Source organism: Bufo gargarizans, chromosome 10 (genome assembly GCF_014858855.1).
Source record: "Bufo gargarizans isolate SCDJY-AF-19 chromosome 10, ASM1485885v1, whole genome shotgun sequence".
Lineage (NCBI taxonomy): Eukaryota > Metazoa > Chordata > Amphibia > Anura > Bufonidae > Bufo > Bufo gargarizans.
In genome coordinates, this window is record NC_058089.1 from 42,834,921 (window position 1) to 42,852,669 (window position 17,749).

At 44.4% G+C, this 17,749-nt stretch overlaps 1 protein-coding gene across 3 annotated transcripts in view; it reads right to left on the bottom strand.

The window, feature by feature from the left end:
* Window positions 1-17,749, bottom strand: part of LOC122920535 (snake venom vascular endothelial growth factor toxin ICPP-like) — an 88,360-nt gene that overhangs the window by 34,670 nt on the left and 35,941 nt on the right. For all 3 annotated transcript variants that reach the window (XM_044270116.1, XM_044270114.1, XM_044270115.1), the window contains exon 5: window positions 7,345-7,421. In XM_044270116.1, the coding sequence (XP_044126051.1) occupies window positions 7,345-7,421 (77 nt within the window). The remainder of the gene's footprint in view (window positions 1-7,344; window positions 7,422-17,749) is intronic.

Below are 17,749 nucleotides of genomic sequence, written 5' to 3' on the forward strand. Positions count from 1 at the left end.
ACAAGACTTAGAAGTAAATCTTGAAATTTCTCAGAAATTTTCAAAAACCAACTTTTTAAGGATCAGTTCAGGTCTGAAGTCACTTTGTGAGGCTTACATAATAGAAACCACCCAAAAATGACCCCATTCTAGAAACTACACCCCCTCAAGATATTCAAAACTGATTTTACAAACGTCATTAACCCTTTAGGTGTTCCACAAGAATTAATGGAAAATAGAGATACAATTGAAAAATTTCACTTTTTTTCCATTTTTATATTTTTTTCCCGGTTACAAAGCAAGGGTTAACAGCCAATCAAAACTCAATATTTATAGCCCTGATTCTGTAGTTTACAGAAACACCCCATATGTGGTCGTAAACTGCTGTACGGGCACACGGCAGGGCGCAGAAGGAAAGGAATGTCATACGATTTTTGGAAGGCAGATTTTGCTGGACTGTTTTTTTTTTTTTTTTTTTACACCATGTCCCATTTGAAGCCCCCCTGATGCACCCCTAGAGTAGAAACTCCATAAAAGTGACCCCATCTAAGAAACTACACCCCTCAAGGTATTCAAAACTGATTTTACAAATGTCATTTACCCTTTAGGTGGTCCACAAGAATTAATGGAAAATAGAGATACAATTTCAAAATTTCACTTTTTTGGCAGATTTTCCATTATAATATATTTTTTTCCAGTTACAAAGCAAGTTACAAACCCCATTTTTGGTCGTAAACTGCTGTATTGGCACACAGCAGGGCGCAGAAGGAAAGGAATGCCATACGGTTTTTGGAAGGCAGACTGTTTTTTTGACACCATGTCCCATTTGAAGCCCCCCTGATGCACCCCTAGAGTAGAAACTCCAAAAAAGTGGCCCCATTTTAGAAACTACCGGATAGGGTGGAAGTTTTTATGGTACTAGTTTAGGGTACATATGATTTTTGGTTGCTCTATATTACACTTTTTGTGAGGCAAGGTAACAAGAAATAGCCGTTTTGGCACAGTTTTTTTTTTGTTATTTACAACATTCATCTGACAGGTTAGATTATGTGGTATTTTTATAGACCAGGTTGTCACGGACGTGGCGATACCTAATATGTATACAATTTTTATTTATTTATGTAAGTTTCACACAATAAAATAAAAATAAAGATTTAATTTAAACAAAAAAAAAAATCATGTTTTAGTGTCTCTATAGTCTGAGAGCCATAGTTTTTTTCAGTTTTTGGGCGATTATCTTAGGTAGGGTCTAATTTTTTGCGGGGTGAGATGACGGTTTGATTAGCACTATTTTGGGGTGCATATGACTTTATCGCTTGCTATTACACTTTTTGTGATGTAAGATGACAAAAAATTGCTTTTTTTACACCGTTTTTTTTTTTCCTACGGTGTTCATCTGAGGGGTTAGGTCATGTGATTCTTTTTATAGAGCTGGTCGATACGGACGCAGAGATACCTAATATGTATACTTTTTAAAATTTACTTAAGTTTTACACAGTAACAGCTTTTTTAAAACACAAAAAATGATGTTTTAGTGTCTCCATATTCTGAGCCATATTTTTTTTTTTTTTAGGCGATTGTCTTAGATAGGGTCTAATTGTTTGCGGGATGAGGTGATGGTCTGATTGGTACTATTTTGGTGTGCATACCCCTTTTTGATCGCTTACTGTTGTACTTTTTGTGACGTAAGCTGACAAAAAATTGTTTATTTAGCAGTTTTTATTTTTTATGGTGTTCATCTGAGGGGTTAGGTCATGTGATATCTTTATATAGCCCGTCGATACGGACGCAGCGATACCTAATATGTATACTTTATTTTCCCCCTGTTTGTTACCAATTTTTAAAATTACTTTTTTGTTTATTTTTACTTAAAACTTTAACATTTTTTGGGGGAAAACTTTATTTTTTCAACTTATTATTACTTTTTTTGTCCCTCTTTGGGACTTCAACTTTTTGGGTCTTATTGGCTGTATGAGTAATACTGTGCTGGATCTCACAGGCTCTTCACGGGAAGGCAGCGCCGATGCCTCAGGAAGGCATCGCGCTGCCTTCCATGCCATCGGGTCCCCCCTACAGCCCCACGGGGACCCGATGGCCCAGTAGCCCGCAACCACCCCTGCATGTAAAAGCCGCAAACCGCAGGTCTGAATTGACCGGCTGTTTGCGGTGATCGCCGACACGGGGGGGGGGGGGGGTCACAGGACCCCCCTTGCATTTAGCCAAGGTGCCTGCTCAATGATTTGAGCAGGCACCGGGTTCCGATCACCTGTACGCCCTGTGTCCGTAACAGGTTAATCAATATTTGGTGGAAGCAGGTATATCGCACCCCTCAATCCGTATTTTGTGGAAGCAGGTATATTGCACCCCTCAATCAGTTTTTTGGGGGGGCAACAGGTATATCACATTCAACTTCAACAATGAGATGTGAAGCGGCACTGACAGTCCTCTGCTAGACCCCGGTGTATTGGAATCGACCACAACTCAGCCTCCTTGTTCCAAGACACTATCGGTGGTGCTCAGCTCTAATAGAATATGATGATACAGGTACAACCATATAGAGAAATGAAGAAGGACGGCAACAGGTATATCACACCCGTTGCAAATAGTTGTTCCAATAGCGCTTGTCCCTCTATATACCTGCGGTATCGCAGCAACTGCTGCACAATACAAATGCACTATATACTTTCTATGTTAGAAAGTATATTATAGGTATATCACACCCCTCAATCCGTTTTTTGGGGGGCAACAGGTATATCACACCAGTTGCAATTAGTTATTCCAATAGCGTTTGTCCCTCTATATAGCTGCGGTATCGCAGCAGAACCACACACAACTGCTGCACAATACAAATGCACTATAATAATATACTTTCTAACATAGAAAGTATATTATAAGTATATCACACCCCTCAGTAAGTCACACCTATCGATAGCACACCTTTACCAGTCCTTAAAAAGACTTTTGTGGCCCTATTAGCTAGCTCCACAAAGCAACCTCTCCCTACACTGCCAATGAGCTGCCCATCATCAAATTATCCCAGAAGGAGGCTCCATCATGTTCCCTGATGCTGAGAGCACATGAGGTAGAATGGGCCTTAAGCCACATTAATCCCCACAAAAACTGTGCTAAACTGCTGAAAACAGTGTTTACCAGTATATTTAACAGCTCACTAGAGTAGGCCATTGTCCCCACTTGCATGAAGTCCTCCACAATTGTCTCAATTCCAAAGCAGGCTGGGGTGAAGACCTTAAGTGATTATCGCCCGCTGGCTCTCACTCCTATTGTATGAAGTGCTTTGAACAACTTGTCCTCAGGCACATGAAGAGCAAGATCTGCACCTCCATGGACCAATACCAGTTTGCTTACAGAGAACATAGGTCAACTGAGGATGCTGTTTTACTTGCCCTTCACACTGCACTGTCACACCTGGAGCAGAGAGACAGCTATGTGTGGATGCTTTTCATTGATTACAGCTCCGTCTTTAACACCATCCCTCCCAACAAGTTGGCAACGAAACTGAACAACTTGGGTCTCAGCTCACACCTGTGCAACTGGATACTGGATTTTCTTACAAAAAGACCACAAGTCTCTCCTTTACTCCCTCTTCACAAATGACTGCAAACCTATTCACAATACCAATACCATTATAAAATTTGCAGATGACACGACCGTAATAGGCCTAATCTCCAACAATGATGAAACAGCCTATAGGAAAGAGGTTGCGAACCTAGAGAGATGGAGTAAGAACAACAACCTCATACTCAATACCAAGAAAACAAAGGAGCAGATTCTGGATTTTAGGAAGAAGAAACAAAAGGGACACCTTTCCATTAGCATTAATGGTGGAAACGTGGAGATAGTTCAAAGTTTCAGATTTTTGGAGTTCATATTAGTCAGGACCTGTTATGGATAAAAAACAAAACAGAAATAACCAAAAAAGGCCTTCAGAGGCTTCATTTTCTGAGGAGTCTGAAGAAAGCACAACTCCCAAAACAGCTGCTAGTCCATTTTTACAGGTGCACCATAGAATCTGTTATCACATACTGCATTACAGTGTGGTACTCTGCCTGCTCTTCTGAGGACAAGAAGACCCTCAAGCGCATCATCACAATGGCTGGAAGAATCACTGGTACTCCGTTACCATCACTGGATGACATCTTCACTACTCGTTGCAGCAACAGGGCAAAGATTATCTGCTGGGATCCAACTCACCCCGGCCACAGCCTTTTCACTCCCCTACCCTCTGGCAGGTGTCTTAGAGCCCTACATGCCCGCACCACTAGGCTGAACAGCTTTTACCCCAAAGCAATCAGTCTCCTAAATGCTCAGAGACTATTGCCCCTTCCAAGGATAGAAACTACCACAGACGGAAAGTTACTGCTGCATTCGTGACCCTAAAGAAACATAGAATGTGTCGGCAGATAAGAACCATTTGGCCCATCTAGTCTGCCCAATATACTGAATACTATGAATAGCCCTTGGCCCTATCTTATATGAAGGATGGCCTTATGCCTATCCCATGCATGCTTAAACTCCTTCACTGTATTTGCAGCTACCACTTCTGCAGGAAGGCTATTCCATTCATCCACTACTCTATCAGTAAAGTAATACTTCCTGATATTACTTTTACACCTTTTCCCATCTAATTTAAAACTATGTCCGCTTGTAGCAGTTTTTCTTCTCTTAAATATTCTCTCCTCTTTTACCGTGTCGATTCCCTTTATGTATTTAAAAGTTTCTATCATATCCCCTCTGTCTCGTCTTTCTTCCAATATATACATGTTAAGGTCCTTTAATCTTTCCTGGTAAGTTTTATCCTGCAATCCATGTACTAGTTTAGTAGCTCTTCTCTGAACTCTCTCCAAAGTATCAATATCCTTCTGGAGATATGGTCTCCAGTACTGAGCACAATACTCCAGATGAGGTCTCACTAGTGCTCTGTAGAGCGGCATGAGCACCTCCCTCTTCCTACTGGTAATGCCTCTCCCTGTACACCCAAGCATTCTGCTAGCATTTCCTGCTGCTCTATGACATGGTCTGCCTACCTTTAAGTCTTCTGAAATAATGACCCCTAAATCCCTTTCCTCAGATACTGAGGTTAGGACTGTAGCACTGATTTTATATTCTGCTCTTGGGTTTTTACGCCCCAGGTGCATTATCTTGCACTTATCAACATAAAATTTTAGTCGCCAGATTTTTGACCATTTTTGATTCCTCTAGTTTTTGGTCTGCTCAGTGGTGTCTGAATCAGTTTGTGTATATATTCATAAGCACGTCCTCCTTTGCTCTTGCTATATATATGCTGTGAACTGGGAACATGCTTTTTAGTTCAATGTGTTTCTTTTTTTCTATTGTAATACTTTAATTTAAATATAAGTTCTTGTTCCTCTGTCCATGGCATCTAGGATTGCTCCAAACAACATTTCACTGTGTTGTACATTGTATTAATTGTATTGTACAGAGACAACAAAGGCATTTTATCTTATCAAAACACAGAATTTAAAATGGCTGCCAGATCGGGTTCTGTTATAAGGTGGGGGTGTGTCTATTTTCTGAAATGTCTCAATTGGCTGTCCTCTCCCACCTGATGTGTGTCATGGGTTAAAGTTCGGCGCAATGCAAAAGAATATGGCACCGGCGGACATCTTCATATGTTCGCATGTTCGGCGAATCGCGAACGCGCAAAGTTCGCAGAGAAACGACTGCCAGGCAAACCGCAAGGCCATCTCTACAGAGGAGATCGATGCATGTAATAGCAACAGTCTCCTCCGCTAGCTAATAGAGACAGAAAGAAAAAGCAGTAGGCAACTGATGTGAGCACACCAAAAATTACAAAATTACAATCTTTTTTTAAAATATATTGACTTCCAACCATGGAACAAACATTTAAAACATAGCACATGGGACAGTTGCCATTATACGCAACCACCACTAAGGTATATTACACACCAAAATGACCAAAAAAGATGCAATAAAGACAAATAAAACAACAGATCAAAACATACACATAAAATAACATACACATAAAATAGACTTGTGCACCAAAGTGCAACCTGTGCCAGGGGACAGGGAGAATTGACAATCGCTTGCTCAGTCGGCTTTACATGCTTTAGACCTAGTCGCCAGTGTAAAAACGGAGGGATTTTTGGTTTTAGTTTAAATATAAAAAGTGACATGGAAAATTAAAAATAACATCAAAATTATTAAAAATATGTTAAGCATAAAAAAAGTGATTTAAACAGCACGTCATTTTCTGATGAGACATTCCCTTTAATCCTCAAAACCATTTTCCTGCACACTACATGCACTTCATACATGTACAGTACAGACCAAAAGTTTGGACACACCTTCTCATTCAAAGAGTTTTCTTTATTTTCATGACTATGAAGGCATCAAAACTATGAATTAACACATGTGGAATTATATACATAACAAACAAGTGTGAAACAACTGAGAATCTGTCATATTCTAGGTTCTTCAAAGTAGCCACCTTTTGCTTTGATTACTGCTTTGCACACGCTTGGCATTCTCTTGATGAGCTTCAAGAGGTAGTCACCTGAAATGGTCTTCCAACAGTCTTGGAGTTTCCAGAGATGCTTAGCACTTGTTGGCCCTTTTGCCTTCACTCTGCGGTCCAGCTCACCCCAAACCATCTCGATTGGGCTCAGGTCCGGTGACTGTGGAGGCCAGGTCATCTGGCGCAGCACCCCATCACTCTCCTTCATGGTCAAATAGCCCTTACTTTCAAAGTTTTCCCAATGTTTCGGCTGACTGACTGACCTTAATTTCTTAAAGTAATGATTGCCACTCGTTTTTCTTTACTTAGCTGCTTTTTTCTTGCCATAATCCATATTCTAACAGTCTATTCAGTAGGACTATCAGCTGTGTATCCACCTGACTTCTCCTCAACGCCACTGATGGTCCCAACCCCATCTATAAGGCAAGAAATCCCACTTATTAAACCTTACAGGGCACACCTGTGAAGTGAAAACCATTTCAGGGGACTACCTCTTGAAGCTCATGAAGAGAATGCCAAGAGTGTGGAAAGCAGTAATCAAAGCAAAAGGTGGCTACTTTGAAGAACCTAGAATATGACATATTTTCAGTTGTTTCACACATGTTTGTTATGTATATAATTCCACATGTGTTAATTCATAGTTTTGATGCCTTCAGTGTGAATCTACAATTTTCATAGTCATAAAAATAAAGAAAACTCTTTGAATGAGAAGGTGTGTCCAAACTTTTGGTCTGTACTGTACATACACAGGTATGGGCTGGCACATGTATCACCATTTTCTTAGTAACAGTCTGGCACCTACAGAGCTTGTGAAGGACAGTCCAGATTTATGCACATCATATATTTACCTGCACTCACACTCCGTGTGTTGAATAACAGAGATTTCTGTGTACTCCGGATCGGATTTGGTTTTATGAACCTGAACCTGAAAAAAATGTAAAATATTCAAGTTTATGTCTTAGCTATTACAGTGGTACTTTTCTATGCTGACCAATGCAGAATTTAAAGGGATTTCTTGGACTATAATTTTTACAAAAAACATGTGGATGGTTTTCTGGATTTACATTTTTGAAGCGACTCTGTTCATGCTAAAAGTCTTGGCTTTAATTTCACCTGTTTGTTTTTTTTGCACAGCATGCAGCCTCGCTTGACTTTACCTTTCAGACCATCACAATGACCAGGGAAGGGGGTGAGTGAGTCATATTATATCATCACATATTGCACTGATAAGTGCAGCACTTTTCTGTGGGCATCTTTATCTAGGACTATCAGGAGAACAATAGAGCTGTCATGCTGTTATCCTAATTTTAGAATCTACTGCTTTACTAGATACTCTCGCAGTAGCAGTAAATTGACATTGGATTACCTATCGATATAGGAGTTTTATCTCTCTGTGATGTTTGCTACAGAAGGACATCTTGTATTTAATTTCCAATAGTACAGTACTGCCAAAAAATTGGATTCTTTCAATATTGAGTTAAAATACCCCTTTTTGCACTTTAAGTGCAATATGACTGATTTTCAAATGCAATATCCTAAGCATATCTGAGAAACTTCTCATTTAACAAAAAAAAATTCAAAAAATGTGAGACTTTGGGAGGAGACCAGCTTTTCAAACTCTTGACTTAATCCAAACTGCGTTAGAGTAAAATATGCCAAATTAAATTTGGTGCATTTTTGGGTTGTGCAGGTGTAGGCACAGGTTATAGCGCTATAGTATACACCAATTACTGGCATTTTATGGTAAATCGGTTGGTCTGCTGGAGTCTATGCTAGAGTTGAGCGAACACCTGGATGTTCGGGTTCGAGAAGTTCGGCCGAACATCCCGGAAATGTTCGGGTTCGGGATCCGAACCCGATCCGAACTTCGTCCCGAACCCGAACCCCATTGAAGTCAATGGGGACCCGAACTTTTCGGCACTAAAAAGGCTGTAAAACAGCCCAGGAAAGAGCTAGAGGGCTGCAAAAGGCAGCAACATGTAGGTAAATCCCCTGCAAACAAATGTGGATAGGGAAATGAATTAAATTAAAAATTAAATAAATAAAAATTAACCAAAATCAATTGGAGAGAGGTTCCATAGCAGAGAATCTGGCTTCCCGTCACCCACCATTGGAACAGTCCATTCTCAGATATTTAGGCCCCGGCACCCAGGCAGAGGAGAGAGGTCCCGTAACAGAGAATCTGTCTTCATGTCAGCAGAGAATTAGTCTGCATGTCATAGCAGAGAATGAGGCTTCACGTCAGCCACCACTGCAACAGTCCATTGGCATATATTTAGGCCCAGCACCCAGGCAGAGGAGGGAGGTCCCGTAACAGAGAATCTGTCTTCATGTCAGCAGAGAATTAGTCTGCATGTCATAGCAGAGAATGAGGCTTCACGTCAGCCACCACTGCAACAGTCCATTGGCATATATTTAGGCCCAGCACACACACAGGCAGAGGAGAGAGGTCCCGTAACAGAGAATCTGGCTTCATGTCAGCAGAGAATCAGTCTGCATGTCATAGCAGAGAATGAGGCTTCACGTCAGCCACCACTGCAACAGTCCATTGGCATATATTTAGGCCCAGCACACACACAGGCAGAGGAGAGAGGTCCCGTAACAGAGGATCTGGCTTCATGTCAGCAGAGAATCAGTCTGCATGTCATAGCAGAGAATCAGGCTTCACGTCAGCCACCACTGCAACAGTCCATTGTCATAAATTTAGGCCCAGCACCCAGGCAGAGGAGAGAGGTCCCGTAACAGACAATCTGGCTTCATGTCAGCAGAGAATTAGTCTGCATGTCATAGCAGAGAATGAGGCTTCACGTCAGCCACCACTGCAACAGTCCATTGGCATATATTTAGGCCTAGCACACAGGCAGAGGAGAGAGGTCCCGTAACAGACAATCTGGCTTCATGTCAGCAGAGAATCAGTCTGCATGTCATAGCAGAGAATGAGGCTTCACGTCACCCACCACTGCAACAGTCCATTGGCATATATTTAGGCCTAGCACACAGGCAGAGCAGAGAGGTCCCGTAACAGACAATCTGGCTTCATGACAGCAGAGAATCAGTCTGCATGTCATAGCAGAGAATGAGGCTTCACGTCACCCACCACTGCAACAGTCCATTGGCATATATTTAGGCCTAGCACACAGGCAGAGCAGAGAGGTCCCGTAACAGACAATCTGGCTTCATGACAGCAGAGAATCAGTCTGCATGTCATAGCAGAGAATGAGGCTTCACGTCACCCACCACTGCAACAGTCCATTGGCATATATTTAGGCCTAGCACACAGGCAGAGCAGAGAGGTCCCGTAACAGACGATCTGGCTTCATGTCAGCAGAGAATCAGTCTGCATGTCATAGCAGAGAATGAGGCTTCACGTCAGCCACCACTGCAACAGTCCATTGGCATATATTTAGGCCCAGCACCCAGGCAGAGGAGGGAGGTCCCGTAACAGAGAATCTGTCTTCATGTCAGCAGAGAATTAGTCTGCATGTCATAGCAGAGAATGAGGCTTCACGTCAGCCACCACTGCAACAGTCCATTGGCATATATTTAGGCCCAGCACACACACAGGCAGAGGAGAGAGGTCCCGTAACAGAGAATCTGTCTTCATGTCAGCAGAGAATTAGTCTGCATGTCATAGCAGAGAATCAGGCTTCACGTCACCCACCACTGCAACAGTCCATTGGCATATATTTAGGCCCAGCACCCAGGCAGAGGAGGGAGGTCCCGTAACAGAGAATCTGTCTTCATGTCAGCAGAGAATTAGTCTGCATGTCATAGCAGAGAATGAGGCTTCACGTCAGCCACCACTGCAACAGTCCATTGGCATATATTTAGGCCCAGCACACACACAGGCAGAGGAGAGAGGTCCCGTAACAGAGAATCTGTCTTCATGTCAGCAGAGAATTAGTCTGCATGTCATAGCAGAGAATGAGGCTTCACGTCAGCCACCACTGCAACAGTCCATTGGCATATATTTAGGCCCAGCACACACACAGGCAGAGGAGAGAGGTCCCGTAACAGACAATCTGGCTTCATGTCAGCAGAGAATTAGTCTGCATGTCATAGCAGAGAATGAGGCTTCACGTCACCCACCACTGCAACAGTCCATTGGCATATATTTAGGCCCAGCACCCAGGCAGAGGAGGGAGGTCCCGTAACAGAGAATCTGTCTTCATGTCAGCAGAGAATTAGTCTGCATGTCATAGCAGAGAATGAGGCTTCACGTCAGCCACCACTGCAACAGTCCATTGGCATATATTTAGGCCCAGCACACACACAGGCAGAGGAGAGAGGTCCCGTAACAGAGGATCTGGCTTCATGTCAGCAGAGAATCAGTCTGCATGTCATAGCAGAGAATCAGGCTTCACGTCAGCCACCACTGCAACAGTCCATTGGCATATATTTAGGCCTAGCACACAGGCAGAGGAGAGAGGTCCCGTAACAGACAATCTGGCTTCATGTCAGCAGAGAATCAGTCTGCATGTCATAGCAGAGAATGAGGCTTCACGTCAGCCACCACTGCAACAGTCCATTGTCATAAATTTAGGCCCAGCACCCAGGCAGAGGAGGGAGGTCCCGTAACAGACAATCTGGCTTCATGTCAGCAGAGAATTAGTCTGCATGTCATAGCAGAGAATCAGGCTTCATGTCAGCCACCACTGCAACAGTCCATTGGCATATATTTAGGCCTAGCACACAGGCAGAGGAGAGGTTCATTCAACTTTGGGTAGCATCGCAATATAATGGTAAAATGAAAATAAAAATAGGATTGAATGAGGAAGTGCCCTGGAGTCCAATAATATATGGTTATGGGGAGGTAGTTAATGTCTAATCTGGACAAGGGACGGACAGGTCCTGTGGGATCCATGCCTGGTTCATTTTTATGAACGTCAGCTTGTCCACATTGGCTGTAGACAGGCGGCTGCGTTTGTCTGTAATGACGCCCCCTGCCGTGCTGAATACACGTTCAGACAAAACGCTGGATGCCGGGCAGGCCAGCACCTCCAAGGCATAAAAGGCTAGCTCTGGCCACGTGGACAATTTAGAGACCCAGAAGTTGAATGGGGCCGAACCATCAGTCAGTACGTGGAGGGGTGTGCACACGTACTGTTCCACCATGTTAGTGAAATGTTGCCTCCTGCTAACACGTTGCGTATCAGGTGGTGGTGCAGTTAGCTGTGGCGTGTTGACAAAAGTTTTCCACATCTCTGCCATGCTAACCCTGCCCTCAGAGGAGCTGGCCGTGACACAGCTGCCTTGGCGACCTCTTGCTCCTCCTCTGCCTTGGCCTTGGGCTTCCACTTGTTCCCCTGTGACATTTGGGAATGCTCTCAGTAGCGCGTCTACCAACGTGCGCTTGTACTCGCGCATCTTCCTATCACGCTCCAGTGCAGGAAGTAAGGTGGGCACATTGTCTTTGTAGCGTGGATCCAGCAGGGTGGCAACCCAGTAGTCCGCACAGGTTAAAATGTGGGCAACTCTGCTGTCGTTGCGCAGGCACTGCAGCATGTAGTCGCTCATGTGTGCCAGGCTGCCCAGGGATAAGGACAAGCTGTCCTCTGTGGGAGGCGTATCGTCATCGTCCTGCCTTTCCCCCCAGCCACGCACCAGTGATGGACCCGAGCTGCGTTGGGTGCCACCCCGCTGTGACCATGCTTCATCCTCATCCTCCTCCACCTCCTCCTCATCCTCGTCCTCCTCGTCCTCCAGTAGTGGGCCCTGGCTGGCCACATTTGTACCTGGCCTCTGCTGTTGCCAAAAACCTCCCTCTGAGTCACTTCGAAGAGACTGGCCTGAAAGTGCTAAAAATGACCCCTCTTCCTCCTCCTCCTCCTCCTCCTCCTGGGCCACCTCCTCTTCCATCATCGCCCTAAGTGTTTTCTCAAGGAGACATAGAAGTGGTATTGTAACGCTGATAACGGTGTCATCGCCACTGGCCATGTTGGTGGAGTACTCGAAACAGCGCAACAGGGCACACAGGTCTCGCATGGAGGCCCAGTCATTGGTGGTGAAGTGGTGCTGTTCTGTAGTGCGACTGACCCGTGCGTGCTGCAGCTGAAACTCCACTATGGCCTGCTGCTGCTCGCACAGTCTGTCCAGCATGTGCAAGGTGGAGTTCCACCTGGTGGGCACGTCGCATATGAGGCGGTGAGCGGGAAGGCCGAAGTTACGCTGTAGCGCAGACAGGCGAGCAGCAGCAGGATGTGAACGCCGGAAGCGCGAACAGACGGCCCGCACTTTATGCAGCAGCTCTGACATGTCGGGGTAGTTGTGAATGAACTTCTGCACCACCAAATTCAGCACATGCGCCAAGCAAGGGATGTGCGTCAAATTGGCTAGTCCCAGAGCTGCAACGAGATTTCGCCCATTATCACACACCACCAGGCCGGGCTTGAGGCTCACCGGCAGCAACCACTCGTCGGTCTGTTGTTCTATACCCCGCCACAACTCCTGTGCGGTGTGGGGCCTGTCCCCCAAACATATGAGTTTCAGAATGGCCTGCTGACGTTTACCCCGGGCTGTGCTGAAGTTGGTGGTGAAGGTGTGTGGCTGACTGGATGAGCAGGTGGAAGAAGAGGAGGAGGAAGCCGAGAAGGAGGAGGTGGCAACAGGAGGCAAAGAATGTTGCCCTGCGATCCTTGGCGGCGGAAGGACGTGCGCCAAACAGCTCTCCGCCTGGGGCCCAGCTGCCACTACATTTACCCAGTGTGCAGTTAGGGAGATATAGCGTCCCTGGCCGTGCTTACTGGTCCACGTATCTGTGGTTAGGTGGACCTTGCCACAGATGGCGTTGCGCAGTGCACACTTGATTTTATCGGATACTTGGTTGTGCAGGGAAGGCACGGCTCTCTTGGAGAAGTAGTGCCGGCTGGGAACAACATACTGTGGGACAGCAAGCGACATGAGCTGTTTGAAGCTGTCTGTGTCCACCAGCCTAAATGACAGCATTTCATAGGCCAGTAGTTTAGAAATGCTGGCATTCAGGGCCAGGGATCGAGGGTGGCTAGGTGGGAATTTACGCTTTCTATCAAATGTTTGTGAGATGGAGAGCTGAACGCTGGCGTGTGACATGGTTGAGACGCTTGGTGACGGAGGTGGTGGTGGTGGTGTTGGTGGTACATCCCCTGTTTGCTGGGCGGCAGGTGCCAACGTTCCTCCAGAGGCGGAGGAAGAGGCCGAGGCGGCAGCAGCAGAATAGGCCGAGGCGGCAGCAGCAGAAGAGGTAGCAGGGGGAGCCTGAGTGACTTCCTTGGTTTTAAGGTGTTTACTCCACTGCAGTTCATGCTTTGCATGCAGGTGCCTGGTCATGCAGGTTGTGCTCAGGTTCAGAACGTTAATGCCTCGCTTCAGGCTCTGATGGCACAGCGTGCAAACCACTCGGGTCTTGTCGTCAGCACATTGTTTGAAGAAGTGCCATGCCAGGGAACTCCTTGAAGCTGCCTTTGGGGTGCTCGGTCCCAGATGGCGGCGGTCAGTAGCAGGCGGAGTCTCTTGGCGGCGGGTGTTCTGCTTTTGCCCACTGCTCCCTCTTTTGCTACGCTGTTGGCTCGGTCTCACCACTGCCTCTTCCTCCGAACTGTGAAAGTCAGTGGCACGACCTTCATTCCATGTGGGGTCTAGGACCTCATCGTCCCCTGCATCGTCTTCCACCCAGTCTTGATCCCTGACCTCCTGTTCAGTCTGCACACTGCAGAAAGACGCAGCAGTTGGCACCTGTGTTTCGTCATCATCAGAGACATGCTGAGGTGGTATTCCCATGTCCTCATCATCAGGAAACATAAGTGGTTGTGCGTCAGTGCATTCTATGTCTTTCACCGCTGGGGAAGGGCTAGGTGGATGCCCTTGGGAAACCCTGCCAGCGGAGTCTTCAAACAGCATAAGAGACTGCTGCATAACTTGAGGCTGAGACAGTTTCCCTGGTATGCATGGGGGTGATGTGACAGACTGATGGGGTTGGTTTTCAGGCGCCATCTGTGCGCTTTCTGCAGAAGACTGGGTGGGAGATAATGTGAACGTGCTGGATCCACTGTCGGCCACCCAATTGACTAATGCCTGTACCTGCTCAGGCCTTACCATCCTTAGAACGGCATTGGGCCCCACCATATATCGCTGTAAATTCTGGCGGCTACTGGGACCTGAGGTAGTTGGTACACTAGGACGTGTGGATGTGGCAGAACGGCCACGTCCTCTCCCAGCACCAGAGGGTCCACTAACACCACCACGACCATGTCCACGTCCGCGTCCCTTACTAGATGTTTTTCTCATTGTTATGGTTCACCACAACAACAAATATATTATTTGGCCCAATGTATTGTATTCAAATTCAGCGGGATATAAATTTGAGGCCTAGTATTTAGGCGCTGGGTGACCGGTATGGATTTAGTGACAGAATTAGACTTGGAAATGCACAGAAGCGTGTGTGTGAAGTTATTCTGAATGACCCTATGTGCACCTTCAATATGATCTACCCTTTTAGGGATAGATTTCAAATAGCTCTGATATAGCAGAAACGACTAAATTATGAAATTGCTAAATTGGGAATTGAATTTCAACCCAGAACAAAAAATGTGCTTTGACGGACACTAAATAACTTTCCCAGCCACAACAGGACAGCGGTAACGAGAGATTTAGCGGGATATAAATTTGAGGCCTAGTATTTAGGCGCTGGGTGACAGGTATGGGTTTAGTGACAGAATTAGATTTGGAAATGCACAGTAGCGGGTGTGTGAAGTTATTCTGAATGACCCTATGTGCACCTTGAATATTATATACCCTTTTAGGGATAGATTTCAAATAGCTCTGATATAGCAGAAACCACTAAATTATGAAATTGCTAAATTGGGAATTGTATTTCAACCCAGAACAAGAAATGTGCTTGAACGGACACTAAATAACTCGCCCAGCTACAGCACTAGGGACAGATTTAGCTGGATATAAATTTGAGGCCTAGTATTTAGGCGCTGGGTGACCGGTATGGATTTAGTGACAGAATTAGACTTGGAAATGCACAGAAGCGTGTGTGTGAAGTTATTCTGAATGACCCTATGTGCACCTTGAATATTAAATACCCTTTTAGGGTTAGATTTCAAATAGCTCTGATATAGCAGAAACCACTAAATTATGAAATTGCTAAATTGGGAATTGTATTTCAACCCAGAACAAGAAATGTGCTTGAACGGACACTAAATAACTCGCCCAGCTACAGCACTAGGGACAGATTTAGCTGGATATAAATTTGAGGCCTAGTATTTAGGCGCTGGGTGACCGGTATGGATTTAGTGACAGAATTAGACTTGGAAATGCACAGAAGCGTGTGTGTGAAGTTATTCTGAATGACCCTATGTGCACCTTGAATATTATATACCCTTTTAGGGATAGATTTCAAATAGCTCTGATATAGCAGAAACCACTAAATTATGAAATTGCTAAATTGGGAATTGTATTTCAACCCAGAACAAAAAATGTGCTTTGACGGACACTAAATAACTTTCCCAGCCACAACAGGACAGCGTTAACGAGAGATTTAGCAGGATATAAATTTGAGGCCTAGTATTTAGGCGCTGGGTGACAGGTATGGGTTTAGTGACAGAATTAGACTTGGAAATACACAGTAGCGGGTGTGTGTGAAGTTATTCTGAATGACCCAATGTGCACCTTGAATATTATATACCCTTTTAGGGATAGATTTCAAATAGCTCTGATATAGCAGAAACCACTAAATTATGAAATTGTTAAATTGGGAATTGTATTTAAACCCAGAACAAAAAATGTGCTTTGACGGACACTAAATAACTTTCCCAGCCACAACAGGACAGCGTTAACGAGAGATTTAGCAGGATATAAATTTGAGGCCTAGTATTTAGGCGCTGGGTGACAGGTATGGGTTTAGTGACAGAATTAGACTTAGAAATACACAGTAGCGGGTGTGTGTGAAGTTATTCTGAATGACCCAATGTGCACCTTGAATATTATATACCCTTTTAGGGATAGATTTCAAATAGCTCTGATATAGCAGAAACCACTAAATTATGAAATTGCTAAATTGGGAATTGTATTTCAACCCAGAACAAGAAATGTGCTTGAACGGACACTAAATAACTCGCCCAGCTACAGCACTAAGGACAGATTTAGCGGGATATAAATTTGAGACCTAGTATTTAGGCGCTGGGTGACAGGTATGGGTTTAGTGCCAGAATTAGACTTGGAAATACACAGTAGCGGGTGTGTGTGAAGTTATTCTGAATGACCCAATGTGCACCTTGAATATTATATACCCTTTTAGGGATAGATTTCAAATAGCTCTGATATAGCAGAAACCACTAAATTATGAAATTGCTAAATTGGGAATTGTATTTCAACCCAGAACAAGAAATGTGCTTGAACGGACACTAAATAACTCGCCCAGCTACAGCACTAAGGACAGATTTAGCGGGATATAAATTTGAGACCTAGTATTTAGGCGCTGGGTGACAGGTATGGGTTTAGTGCCAGAATTAGACTTGGAAATACACAGTAGCGGGTGTGTGTGAAGTTATTCTGAATGACCCAATGTGCACCTTGAATATTATATACCCTTTTAGGGATAGATTTCAAATAGCTCTGATATAGCAGAAACCACTAAATTATGAAATTGCTAAATTGGGAATTGTATTTCAACCCAGAACAAGAAATGTGCTTGAACGGACACTAAATAACTCGCCCAGCTACAGCACTAAGGACAGATTTAGCGGGATATAAATTTGAGGCCTAGTATTTAGGCGCTGGGTGACAGGTATGGGTTTAGTGCCAGAATTAGACTTGGAAATACACAGTAGCGGGTGTGTGTGAAGTTATTCTGAATGACCCAATGTGCACCTTGAATATTATATACCCTTTTAGGGATAGATTTCAAATAGCTCTGATATAGCAGAAACCACTAAATTATGAAATTGCTAAATTGGGAATTGTATTTCAACCCAGAACAAGAAATGTGCTTGAACGGACACTAAATAACTCGCCCAGCTACAGCACTAAGGACAGATTTAGCGGGATATAAATTTGAGGCCTAGTATTTAGGCGCTGGGTGACAGGTATGGGTTTAGTGCCAGAATTAGACTTGGAAATACACAGTAGCGGGTGTGTGTGAAGTTATTCTGAATGACCCAATGTGCACCTTGAATATTATATACCCTTTTAGGGATAGATTTCAAATAGCTCTGATATAGCAGAAACCACTAAATTATGAAATTGCTAAATTGGGAATTGTATTTCAACCCA